We start from the raw sequence: 14,709 nt of genomic DNA on the forward strand, positions 1-14,709 counted from the left end.
CTAAATGTTCCCCGTCCGGTATCCATATTCCATTGCACTCGGCTTCGGTTTACCCTCTCTTTTTAGCGCTCCTTCAAAGGCAAAGCCATTGAAGAGGTAGAGAACTTGATTTTTCGCCAATGTGGAAGCTCAACGAATCTATGTTAGAAGGAAATGAAGAACGAGGAGATGGATTCTTGGATGACGAATCAGACGGCTTTTGTTCTCTCTCTCCCATGCAGGTACTGCGTGAATCGCCTAAGTTTCGAGGTCAAACATTTGTGCTCGTGTTTAGATTTTCTGAAATTATGGTGCTTTTCGGTTTTGATTATACAGAGAGTTTATGGGTTTGCTGCCTGTTTGGTCGCTGGTTTGGTTTGTATGATCCTGGTATGAGCATTCACTCACCTTTCCTTTTATTATTTTCCTGCATTGTTGTCTTGAATTTTCATGGCTAGTTGGATTTCTCGTGATTCCAGCTATGATTAATAAGCATTGGAATGTAAGCTTGTGTGTGTTGGATTAGTGTTTTGAGACGTATGAGGCTTTATACAGGACCGAACGGCGGAAGAGGGATTTACGCAGCGTAGCAGAGCCTTAAGTAGTTGGGATTTGGGATTGAGGTTTTGCTGAGTTTTCTAGTTTATAAAGCAATTGTCGCAGTGATCTTAGGTTATTAGGAGATGTCATGTTAGTTAATTAGTCACCATGACGAGGTACCTATACTGGTGTCGGATTTGCTTATGGACCTCTTTTAGTGGTCAGTGTTAACCATTCTGTACTTGTATGCAAATTTTCGAGGATGGAAAAATCAGTACTCAGATCCCATACTCGGTACTTGTCTGAGACTTGTAACAAACGATGATCTATTAAGTGCACAAGAAGCCTTTCGAAAACGTGTGGTGAATGGAAAAGAACACCAAATAACACATTGAATATGATACTTATCTCGAACGGCAATTCAAGTGTGTAGGAAGCCTCAGGAAGCCTCTGGAGGACATGTGGTGAACGAAAAGAACACCAAAAGACATGTTGAATATAAGACTTATCATGAATGACGATCCGTTAAGTGCATAGGAAGCCTCTAGAGAACGTGTGGTAAATGGAAAAGAACACCAAATAACTCGTTGAATATGAGACTTATCGCAAACAATGATCCATTAAGTGCGTAGGAAGCCTCTGGAGAACGTGTGGTGAATGGGAAAGAACACCAAATAACACATTGATATGAGACTTATCACGAACAGAAAAATCGAGAGACACTAGGAAATCAGTGGCTCTCATGCCAAAATGTCAATGAAAACTCATACAATCGATTGGTGGTCTGATATGAGAAAAACCATATTGAAAAATGGACGCAATTGGCATGTAAAGAACCGCACCTGTCAAGTGCTAAAAGACTGTTAAACTGGACATCGTGTGCTATGTAAATAGCAAAGTAAAGGAACATGCCTGCTAACAAAAAGATGAAGCACAGACACAAACAATTCTTTGAAAGATACCAGGATTGGGTATGCTCTGATGCCAAGTAGAAAATATAATATAATAGAAAAGGGAGATGGAGAGGAGAGGAGGAGAAAGACTTTAGAGGATACATCTTTGCTATTCTTTACTGTCAAGTGTTATTGAATACATAACATCTGTCCCCATTTATAGATGAATGAGACTAGAGAAATAATGGAAATACAATAAATCAATTATACCAATTGATTTGCACAATAAACTAATTATGGTAAAGAATAAATCATATTACCATACATACTAGAATATTATGAATATATTCTAAGTATGATAATATTCTAACATAATATTCTAATAATGGTTATTTCATGATCAATAAAATTTTTGTTTGTCGATCAAAAAAATATTCTAACAGTGGTTAGTTATCCGATATCAGTTTTACTAAGAATTTACCAGTAGCTCAATTGGCACCTCTCTCTCACTCTCTCGCTCTCTCAAAATATATGGCACCAATCTCTGATGTTTGTGCTTAGAAAACCCATGTCTGAGTCTGGAAGTTAGAAATTTGAGTTGTAGGTTGATTTTATCTTCTCTAGAGGACTAGCCATATTGTTGCATTCCTTTGTTATTGGCAATCAACTAAATTACTTCCGCACGGTTGTCACATTGTACTTATCAAATGAAAAAAGTTGTCATATTGTGATTTTTAGGTGGTCGTAGATCCCTTCTGCCCTGATGTTGTCTCTATGAGAGACAGTGTCAGTGTACCCAATGCCATGAGGGGAAATCAAATTGGCATAAGAGTGTGAAGCTACAGACCAAATTTGACTTCAGTTGTTTTTTCATATCCTGTAGATAGAATGCCATTAGAAAATCTTGTGCCCCACTTAACACCTTAACACTTGGTGGGCTTATTTCAGAATCATGGGTGATAGGTTGATGATGGTTGTGATATGGCCTGCAAGCTTCTTATTGGAAGTGATAGGAAAGCACCACCAAACCTGCCGTATGAAGATTGAGAACTTCCTTCCATGCCTGAGAAGGCCATTGATTGTTGCACCACCCATGACAGCTATATACTTATGTGGACTGTCCACAACAAAGCTCAGATTGGCTGTAGCACTCTCCCAAGTGTCCTAGACCTTCTATAGACTCGTCCTTGATTTTTCTGCATCTGGGTCACTGTGATCTATACTTCCTTTCCCCCCACCCCATTTTTGTGGTTGTTTGTTGTTTACCGTTGTGCCCTCTCTTTGTGGTAGTGAATAATTCTAATTAATGATCCTTACCGATAAAAAAATATCTCTAATTAAGTAAAAACTAGTTACCAAAAAACTTCATGGAAGATGGGGAGTGTCCCTTTAATGCTTTTCTTTAATAAAAATAAGTTCACTTGAAGGCAAAACTTATCAAACATGATTTTGGGAAATTTCACAATTTGTTCTAGAAACTTAATTTTTTTATTTTATGGATGCAGACAGAAAAATTTATAGCTCAGTTACTGAAAGACAACATAAAATTGATACCGTTAGAGCCCTCACAGCATTTGTTTATTCTTCTCCTTCTTTTGCAGTCATTGATTGTTTTTGCCAAACCCATCAAGTTTGCAGCACTGTTTACGTTTGGCAATGTGTTGGCAGTTGGAAGGTAGGTTAACTGGTAATGGAGCCGAGCAATGAGATAAACATATATGTAGTTTAGTAGTTTCTATTCCAAAGTTGTATCTGATTCAATTAAACTGAATTTCTTTTTCTTTTTCATTCTTGAGGGATTTTTCAAGTTCTAAACTTGTGGTCCTGTTTGGCAGCACAGCCTTCCTCATTGGACCTAGGCAACAAATCGGAATGATGTTTGATTCTGTTCGTGTCTATGCAACTTCCATTTACCTTGGATGTGTTGTTATTGCTCTCATTTGTGCTCTTTGGGTAAGTTTTCCATCTTGATCGTACAAGTATAAAATGGAGGGAAAAAAAAAAAAATCTGAATGCCTTAAGAATTGACGGACTGGTCTTTAATTAGCATTGGGAACTAGATCTGGTAACATGAGGGATTCCTATTTTTAGATAGTACCAATTTTTGGACCAAATTGTTCTAATAGGATACTTGTTTTTATTTTATTTTCTTTCTTTTTTGATAAGTGGGATACTTGTTTTCCTGGAATGATTACCGTTCTTTGCCTCTGTTTAACTGGTGGGCTAAAATAGGAAGGCTGGGGTGACTTTACAAGAATATTATCTTCTGATGATAATCTGATGGTGTACCCTGGTCATTTTCCTTGAAGATGTATCGTGTAACTTGTTTGCATTAATGTTCTTGTCACATCCCCTCAGTCAGCTCGTTCCCTTTGTGCACTGTGCACCACACATCAATAATTCTTTTTTCTTTTACTCGCAAATTTATTAAGACACTAGAGACATGGTCAAGAGTTGGAAGTCTCAGATTTGAATAAATGGCAGAACGAAAAGCCCCTAGTTTCGTGTCATCCCCGAAATTAATATCTGTACCCCTGCTGCGTCCTATGCAACAAATTTCATGTTCAAGCATGAAAAACCATTTGCCATTAGCTTCATTTTCTTGTTCGATTTATTATGTTATGATAGTCACTGTTCCTGTTCCTGGCTATTTTCATCTTGCAGATCCATAACAAGATTTTAACAATACTTGCAATAATATGTGAGTTCTGCGCCCTTATATGGTGAGTTTGCCTTCCTCTCCCACCTAAATTTTCTGGCATAGGAGAGGGAGATCAGACACTTCCTCTCAACCTTATCAATTTGTGTTTATATTTTACATGGTTGTTCTACCAACTACCAATGGCAAGATCTTCATCTAGCTTCTCTAATTCTAACTTTGAAAAGACCTAGTTATGCATTTATAATGGTTTGTGTCACCACTTGATATATTAGTGACGAGCTGTTTCAGGTACAGTTTGAGTTACATCCCTTTTGCTCGGAGAATGGTTTCTGGACTGATGGTGCGTTTGTGGGACACAGAACTTTAGGAGATTCCATCTGAACAAATGACTGTTTGAGGGTTGAAATTTTTCGAATGCGGTTTTTAATTGTTTTCTTGTTTTTAGTGTTTGAGTTGGGACTACAGGTTTTATGTTGGTCCTTTTATGTTTGTCACAATTGTATATTTCTTGGCTACTTATTCTCATTATCGATTTCTGACATTTGTTTGGCTTCACTCTTTTGGCTCAAAGTCTATAGAGTTATCCTCTTGCATTTCTTTGACTTGGTTAATATTTTTCTTTTCAAGGAACTCTATACCAAATCCTAGACCAGAGGCCCATTGAGCAAAATGTTTCTGTGCACCTCTATCCATCAACTTAAGGGCTTAAGTGCCAAATGTTTGTGGTCTGATTAGCATAAATCCCTAATCTTCAAAATGGAGGTCTCGGGTTCAAGGGCCCTCTCCAAATGTATCAAAAAAAAAAAAAAAACCTAAGGGCCTAAGTTTGTATTTGGGAGCTTAGACTATCTTAGACTTCTTCATTTTTTTTTTTTTTTTTACAATAGACTACTTCATTACTATTCACAAATAGTTCGTTATTATTTACAAATAATTCACTACAATTCAAAAACTATTTACTATTATTTCATTTTTTTTGTATAAGTACTATCATTTCATTATTATTTATGAACTATTTCATTACTATTTACAGATAATTTGAAATGTTCTTAACATTCAAATGTAACCTAGTAAAAGAGAGATATAGAGTTGAGTAGAGAGGGTTGGGAGATGGTTATTTCCCATAACAAGGCTTATCATTAAGCGAACCCATGTTTCTCAGCAATAAGCTTGTGGATCAAAATAGTTGGAGGCAGCCCATCAGAGTTTAGCCGAATAATTAATTCAAGCAACGGGGCAATGGGTAACCCTTAAGACTTATCCTTTCTGTAGCCAAATTAGGGTAGAGGAGCGCCCAAAGTGGATCAAGTTTATCTTATCATTTTCCAACCCAACTAGCCCCAACTTTCAGGTCCACAATCTTTCATACTTTAAAGCTAGGCCCTGTTTCTTCAGCTAAACACAAAACATTAACATCCCCAATTGAAAAACAGCTTTCAAACTGTCGCCGAAGAAGCAAGAGAGAAAGTTGCTGATTAGCCAATGAAAATGACAAGACATCTTTTTTTGTCCTTCTTTCCAACAACCACCCAATGATGTGTGATGGTTTAAACTTTAACACCAGTATAGGCATGTGAAATGCATACTCAACTACCTTAACATTTGCCATCCACCTCACAACAATGCGTTTTTAACTACCAAAACTTGAGTACCAAGTCGATGAAATTTCATAAATACCTCCATCTACTTATCGTACTCATTGTGACATATCCCGCCAATGTCTCGATCTCTGTCGCACATGCACATGGTGACATCATTTATTACCCCAAAAGAACATAGCAAAAGATGACAATTACATCCTTGAATTCATTTTATTACAACGTTTGCAATCTGCAACATCTTTCCCATTTCGAGTCTTGACTTTGAGAATGCTTGAGTTAATTTTACTCACAGAGAGAGAGAGAGATGAAGGTGAAATTAGCCCTTCCTGTAAAGCTGAGCAGAATGACTCCTTTTGTCCAAGTGAGGAGTCTCTACTTCTAAAAAAGGTGGCATTTGAACGTTTCATGAATCACATGCATGGTGATAAGCCATTAAGAAGTGTAAAATACTTTACACACAAAGTAATTATTTAAAAGTAAACTCATAAATTGATGTGATACGTTAGATTATAAAGTTACTTTTATTATAAAATAGATCTTATAGATCTCATTACATCACGTCAATTTATAAGTTTACTTTTATATAATCTCTTTATGTATGTACCAATTCTCTTTGAGAAATAAACGTTAAAGGTACTTCTACACAGTGCAAAAGTTCAACCAGAAATACACATAAGATTGCAAAGTTCAATTCCAAGTGCGCCATCAGCAAAAGCCTTTTAATCAGTGGCTAGAGCTAAAAAAAAAAACCCGCACTTTCTATCAAAACAAAAATAAAATACTTTAAAGGCATGGTTGGTGCTGGGAAAATCCAACTCCACAATATCATACAAGCATCACAAAAAACTCCAACACACTCCTTTTCCAAGATTTCTTTATTTTATTTTTGTTCATGTAGACAGACATACAGAATCAATGAATGAAATGCAGCAGGTCTTTGACTAATCAAAATATTAAAAAACTATGCTTATTGGGTTGGTGGAAATAATTTTATTCCCCCCATTGATTAGTACCTTAATCTTTGTTAATCGAAATTAAAAATCAAATGAAACTGGTAAGCATCAGTAATCACCCTTATTCACTACTTTTCAGCTACCCACTGAACAATTGTCAATAGGGGATGGTCCATCAACCTACCACTAGAGCTAGCTACCTCTTGAGTAGCCATCAGTCAACAACAAACACATTTTCAACAGCACTCTCAATGCTAAATCAACAGGAACTTCTTTAGAATATGATTACTTTTTTTAAACATGTGTGTTACTTTTAGAGTCAACCGAAGTTAGAAGATTGTCAATTTTCAGTGAAATGTGTATAAAGAAATTGCCAAGGAAGCTTCGTTTGCACCCAACAAAAAAGCTGTAGATTGCAAAGGTGATTCTCTCAGATTTGGTTCCTAGCTAGAAAGGAGAGACATGGTTGGCAAAGCTTTTCTACCTAACGGAGAAGTCCCTACTTTTTGTGAGTGTCCTTGACTTTACAAAAAGCCATGGAGTTGTGTTTGGACACAACTAAAATATGTGGAGCCATCAAACGTCTGTTTCAGACTTTTTGTGTTCCCCGAGATCAAAAGGAGGGGCTGAGAATCTAACATCCTTGTAAAATAACTCATAAACTAAAACTAACATATGGAATAAAATCACGTTTGGAATTTGTACGAACTGAGAATTCAATCTAATTTTAAATTAATTTTATCATTTAAATATTTAATTTTTAAATTATTAAATACATCTTAATTCAAAACTTCTTTATATACAGAACTCACAATATTTTTTAACTCAACGTATATTTACACACATGACCTATAATTTTTTTAACTTTTTATAAATACATCTAAACTCATTTTAACATCTAAACACATCTAAAATTATCTTAACTAAATCTCATAAAACTTATTCTATCATCTTAACTCACTATTATTTATAAAAAAAATCAATTCATTTTAATTCAACGCATCATCCAAACCGGCCTTAGAAAATAGGAACAGTTTTTTGAGATTTTGTTTTGGGTTTGAACATTCCATTGTTAGCATTGCCAATTAATGCCTAAGAGAAATATGCTATGGCCACAAGATGCTTGAGCAGTAGCAACTATTCAAGATCTCCATTCTCACTACGTTGAAGTAATAATATACACAATACTTTTTATAATATTTTTCATAACACTTTTCATAACACTTTTCACAATGTATAATATAAAATGAGGATAGTTTTGTAAAGTTGTATTATTTTTATATGTTATTTTATAATAATATTTCTCGTTTTAAAATATAATTATGAAATATACTATAAAAAATATTGTGTATTTATCATTTTTATTAAAATAAAGAGTATTGGCGGAGGAAGGCATAGTGTTGGAAAGTTGCGCGGGCGGCGATTTCAAATCTAATCTTCCATCTTATCCAAAAATATAAAGACAAAAAAAAAAAAGGGTTGGAAAGTTAGGAATAATATCTATAAATTTATATATAAACAATATTGCCGATATACTTGTTGTTTAATTTCAATCAGATTTTTGTTTTTTTTTGACAAAAATTTCAATCAGAAATTTATTTATTTATTAAGGACATGAAAATAATGTAAAAATTGAGAGAGGGTGGGAATTAAAAAGCATTATATCCGATCTATTGAAGCGTCACGGGGAGTTGTGGGTAGTGGGTAGGCCTTTTTGCCGCCTACTCTCTTATCGTCTTTTCATGATTTCTTTTGCGTTCAATGTTCATAGTCCATATTGTGTTTTCTACTTTTTCCTTGATGCACGTCTCTCTGCCTTTTTTCAAAAATGACAAACTTATAAATTAAAGAAAGGACAACATTTTATTACTAAAAATGTTACTGCTCCCACCGACAGTTCCAGTCGATTGGATCTCGATAAATTTTTTTTTAATGATTAAGAAAATATTTTTTAATAATATTATTATTTTTTTTTTTGGTTTAAAACAATATTTAAGGGAAAAAAAAAAAAAAACTTTTTACCCTTATTGGGACCGTCTCGTGCCATACCTTCGGTGCGTGTAGCACTGCTCTTTTATTACCGTGGGTTGCCATGAAAGCTCGAGATTATGTGGAAGACATGCATCTGTAACATAATTATTCACCACTACATTTGACCTGCCTTTCTAAAGATTAAAGGGCCTTCCTATTACAATTCTAATTATGGAATAACCATCCTTTAATGAACTCTGTTCTGATTCACTGAATTTTAAGCGAAAAAGATAGATATATGATGTGAGTTCAATAACATTTACTGCAATAAAAAATATTACTTATCATCTTTATACCACACAGTAATATATGATTTGTTATTTTGGTTATTCTATTTAAACACACATATTTACAGTATTTTTTTTTAACGAGTTAATGTAATGTGAATTGGCAAACATCATTCAAACAATAGGAACGAAACTTTAATGAAAAATATTAAGTAGTCTAGAAGTACTAATAATATGATACTCTTATATTTTTAAATGATACCATATTATTAAAATTGCTCATATAAACCTTAAATTAGAATACTATATCATTCTATGATATGATGGCAGTATTACACGTGTACTTCAGAACCATCTAATAATTACTCAACTTTTACGTGAAAATATTAATAGTTTGTAAATGTGATTGGAATTGATATTGCTCTAATTACTTTGAGTCAAATTAATGCAAACTACGTACAAATGAATGTATTATTTAATTTCTATTTTAAGATAAGAAAATCCAAAAATAAATATCAATTTAAATTTTAAGGAATTAACTTAGTTATTTAATTTAAAACAATAAATAAAAACCATATCAAACTAATTCCTGATAAACAATATTGTAGGTTTAAAAGGTCGTATATATGGATACAAATCAATAACGTATTTTTCTCGATTTTGGTAAGGATTCAAATTATGAAATTTCTAGGAATTATGCTATACGAGTCATGACATGATGCTATAAAAAATAAATCATCTCGCTTTCCTTAAATCTAAACAGAGTTTTGTTACGTACAAGTAAATTTATATACCAATTTACGTATTAATATTGTTACATTCATATTCTAAATTTAAATTAACATTATTTTTAATAAAATTTATTTTTTAACCAATCATATTAAATAGATAAACAAATTAGTACTCAAAATCATTTACAGTTAAATTTTTTGATCAGAATATAGGCTCAACCGTATTTATCATTTGGCAAACCCTACATACACTACGTACCCAAGTTGGCTATCTCCTCCGTGAAGAAATACAAGGCCCACTGGCACTAAAGCTCGTGGTAGCCTCAAATTGGATATTATTATTTAATAAAGAGAGATATTATCCATAATCTCATATTATATATTTTAAATTTTATTTTATTTTATGGTATTGCAAATTAATTTTTATTACAATTCTTATTTTTTGAAATAAAAACTTGAAACTAACTAATAATGTCATGTTAACCCAATTAGAAGATGGTATTATTATTATATATATATATATAATATTGAAGAAAAAATATGTTTAATTTTAATGATTACTATATAAACAGAATTTAGAAATGACAAAAAACAATTCCATATTTCCATTCGAAGTTACAAATTACAAGCGCCGCGCGTACGTAAGGCGAGCACTCAAACAGTATAGATGAGGCGGCAATTGAGCATCACAGTAGTCTGCCTCTTTTGCATCTGACCTTTGCACTCTCCCAAGGAGTACCTAACCCCTCAACCGTTTAAACGGCCATAATCTCTCTCTCTCTCTCTCTCAAACTCGACCAATCCCATCCATACTTTACATTTCGTATACGCAGCAACAATAACGCCCGTATATATATATATATATATATATATATATATATATATATATATATAAAATGAGCATGACCACCACCGCCCAAACAACAGGACGTTATCAAAACAGTTTCATGTCTCCTCCAAAACAGTTTCGAGAGGCCGCATTTCATACATATATAATTTCCTTGCATCTTCTCTTCCTATCTTCTTCTATATTTTATGTGTGAGTATTTATATACATCATTTTGCATGCAAAGTTGACATTTTCATCTCAAAATTTATTACCCGGAAAAGCTCAAGAAACAAAAAGAGTTGGGCTTACATCCAAATCACTTGACGTGCCGTGCCAACGAACTTCCGTCCCTTTGCTGTCATGCCAAAGAAGGCTCTAATTTTTATACGGTTGAATATTATGTGTAATGAATGGGCAGTAGGCTTTAAATAAGGAAAATACTCAAATCATAAAGTAATTACATAAAAGTATATATATAAATTAATGTGATTCGATGTTGTACGTCAAAATTATAATGTTACTTTTATAATAAAATATATCTAATAAATTTCATGTATAAAAATACATCAATTTATAAATTTATTTTGTGTAATTTCATGCAGTAGTAGTAGTAATGCCGTGGACCACCTTATATATGAGCTTTATATAAGCATTCACATGGGTGACAGAGAGGAGATCATGGGGGTGGGGAGCAGCAAATTAAGTAGGGTTTTGAGTGTGGGTCTGAATCTGATTTCGATCTTTGTTCCTTGGACTTCGAGTACTTGTGACAAACTCTTGGGACCACTTTTGCTGCCAAATGAAACTCATTATGCAAGTGGGTTGGTCTTTTTCGGCATGGGAAATTAATGATCTTCCAACTCACTCAAATCTATATTCTATACCGCCAAGAAAAAATAAAATAAAATAAAATCACTTAAATCTATATTTTGGAGGCTGCATTATTCTAGCTCATCATCGTCATATATGTATATATATATATCAATTAATGAAATATTTATAGTTTATTACCTTAGAGAAAAAAAAATGAAAAATCATGTTGCTATTGGACATGATCAGAGACTAACCTTGTAATTAAGGGAAATAAATCCCAAGAATCAATCTCAAGAACACAATAAGTAACTGTCCCTACGGTTTTTCTGTTGAAGACGTTTCCTTGTAAGTGAACCGCGTAGAAAATAATTTGAGAAATGATATTTGTAATTTTAAGATGTATAAGTCTCGGACATTCTTTTTTTAAAAAAAAATAGATAAATTTGGCACTCACATAAAAAATAATTCTTTTAATAGTGAATTTTTTTTAAAAAAAAGTAAGTGCATTAACTTGTTTATAGATAAACTGTATCTAACAATGTATCACGCGAAGTCTTGAGTTTGATATCATGAATCTGCAAATTAGTGTAGGACTCGCTGATCCAGCGTTAATGGTCGCAAGACTTTACAATCACTTGCACTACGTACCCAATATTCCAAGCTACCACCCTTACCATCCTCAAATTCTTTTTCACAAGCCCATTGGCTATCTTACCTACATGATCACATTAGCGTCCACTTACAATTCAGTTGCTTCTAATTTTGTGTAGCAAAAGAAGCTAAAATGACAATTACGTGAATATCTTTTTAAAAAATTCTTCTTATCAGTCCCTATTTATTATCTCACACTTCACATCCTATGAAAAATACTCTTATATTCTATAAAAATAAACTATAAATATGGAATGTGAGAAACAATACCGACTGATGCATAATATTCTTCTATTTTTTTTATTTTTTCCATTTCCTCTCCCACTTTGGAATGCGCGCGCAGCTAGTGGACTTCTAAAATAATAAACTTGGTTTAAAATAAAGTTCATCCAATATTTGCATCCAATATTTGCATTGTTTCTCCTTATCGCATAAACGACGCAATTGCCATGATCATGTGAAACAGCCCAAGTGCACGATTTCATTTCACATGTATAAAAAATAATGCAATCTTTTCTTTTAAGGCTATGGGGACCCATTTTTGGTATTTAAATAATAGGGTTTTTCTTGAGCTTAGCGTATGACTTATATATATATATATTAATTCAAGGTATGGTCAATTGCATTGTTTACGAGAGATAAAACTTTTATCTTGTTTTGATTGCTCCTTGAATGTGATGACCACATGGATAAACAAACGCGGAGGTTTCGAAAAATTCTGATTAGAGAGAAACGACTTTCTCTGTGTTTTTCTTTTTCAAATTTTTTTTTTTTCACTTTTCTTTTGAGCATCGTTTTCTTTCTTTATTTGTCGATGAGATGCATGTAAAGGAATTTCGCTGCAGCGTCGAGGAGGCAAAACCTAAGTTCTGGTTCGGACACGTTTAAGTTTCTGATAATCGCCTGAGACTTTAACCAGCTAGCTTAGGGTTGGCAATATATAAATCATGACTTGCAATTATCACATGCCAATGTGTGTGTGCGCGCGCGTGTATATATATTATATATATATATATATTATTCATCATATTTTTTTAATTATTATGTTATCATAATCATCTTCTAATATGGCATCAAATTATGTTAAATTAAGTAGTCTGGATTCTTCTCGTCATGATGCTCATTGCAACTCAAGTACTAGTTTAATTAAATGAAACCCATCCAAATTAATTCGATAAAGAGCCAGAGTCTCGATGATCAGAGGATGGTGAACTAGGTGAAGTCTAGCAGGTCACAAATAGATAGTTTGTGTTATATCAAAGATTGCATGATATGTCGATTATATTGTATTTATCGCAAGTTGTAGACTCTGTCCCCTAGTTATGAACGTATTATTTGTAAATTGTTATATATATATATACACACACACACAAGTACATGCAAATGGATTTTGTCCTTGCCTTTCGTTCAACTCGTCTTTCTTTCTAATAATGAATAGATCATAAGTAAAAGATAATTATAAACAGTTTTACGATCATTTAGGTTTCGTTTGTTTTCGTAAATGAGTTCAAATAAGTTGAGATTAAAATTTTAAAAGTTGAATAAAATATTGTTAGAATATATTTTTTTAATATTATTTTTGTTTTAAAATTTAAAAAAATTAAATTATTTATTTTATTTTATATGAGAATTTAAAAAAATTGTAATATTTAGATGAGAGGAGTTGTAAAACGAGGCGGCCTAATATCATAATACCCTATCAAAAGATATGAAATGATCACGATGGCTAGTAACAAGACGATAAATATATAATAGTACTTCTCATAAAAAAGATTTTATTTGATATTATTCTATATATATATATATATATCATTGCCAAGCATACAAATTGAATACGCGCGTTATGGTTGGTACGTGGGAATCTAGTCAGCTAGTCTAAGATCGAAATATATATACATGTTGCTTTCACCCTTGAATGTCAATATATATAAAGTTAACACAACACCCGAAGTTTTTTAAATTAATTAGATTATACATTATTGAAAAACAACAAAACAAGGATGTTTTGTCGGTATTTGATCGTAACGTCGACCCATTAAAAAAAGAAGTGCCACCAAATTAAATTAGGCATGGAGATGAACATAAATGATCATTAAAAGCATTGGCTTAATCCTTATATGATTAAAAATACTGTAGAGTACGTACGTACAACCTATACATGAATGATCGATGTAGATTGAGTGAAAAAGATAGTGTACTAGCTCACCAAAAAATCTTAATTACTTGACTTTTTCGAGATTCTACACACACACACATATAGTATTAAGGGTGCCTATCAAACGTGTCTATTAAATGTGCACAATAGTACAAATAATTATTTTTTTTTAATTTTTTTTTAAGTATTTTTTAAACATCCTTAATTATTAAGAAAAAATAAAAATATATATATAAATTCACTAATAGTCGTTTACTAAACCATTAAAAAAATAAAAAAATATGAGTTGACACGTTTGGTGGGTATAATTAGTAGTCATACTATCATCTTCCTATATATATATATATATGCTACTTAATTAATTAATTATTTAAGAAATAATCGATTTTCTTAGATCTGTTGGCTAGTTCAAAAATTTCTTGTAATTTTTACACGCATCTTCTTCTTAATTTAAAGCTTATAACAATGACTTTCATTAAGCTGCCACCTGAAAATAGGTAAGACATCATTGTCGACTTCTCTGTGTGAGCTGGGGAATCCAATTTTGAACGGCAACGGCTTGACATATCTTTTCTTTAATATAAAAAAATATTTATAATTAATATATATATGTTTAGATCAAAATCTTCAAAATCTTAAAGGAT

At 32.7% G+C, this 14,709-nt stretch overlaps 1 protein-coding gene across 1 annotated transcript; it reads left to right on the forward strand.

Moving 5' to 3' along the window:
• The first annotated feature begins 21 nt into the window (after positions 1-21).
• LOC121254163 (vesicle transport protein SFT2B) lies at positions 22-4,629 on the forward strand. The gene is made up of 6 exons (XM_041154118.1): positions 22-221; positions 316-369; positions 3,014-3,087; positions 3,248-3,365; positions 4,077-4,135; positions 4,363-4,629. The coding sequence occupies exons 1-6, from the start codon at positions 120-122 to the stop codon at positions 4,439-4,441; spliced, it is 486 nt and encodes a 161-aa protein (XP_041010052.1). The 5' UTR covers positions 22-119; the 3' UTR covers positions 4,442-4,629.
• Positions 4,630-14,709: the final 10,080 nt, after the last annotated feature.

Source organism: Juglans microcarpa x Juglans regia, chromosome 3D, assembly GCF_004785595.1.
Source record: "Juglans microcarpa x Juglans regia isolate MS1-56 chromosome 3D, Jm3101_v1.0, whole genome shotgun sequence".
In the NCBI taxonomy this organism is placed as follows: domain Eukaryota; kingdom Viridiplantae; phylum Streptophyta; class Magnoliopsida; order Fagales; family Juglandaceae; genus Juglans; species Juglans microcarpa x Juglans regia.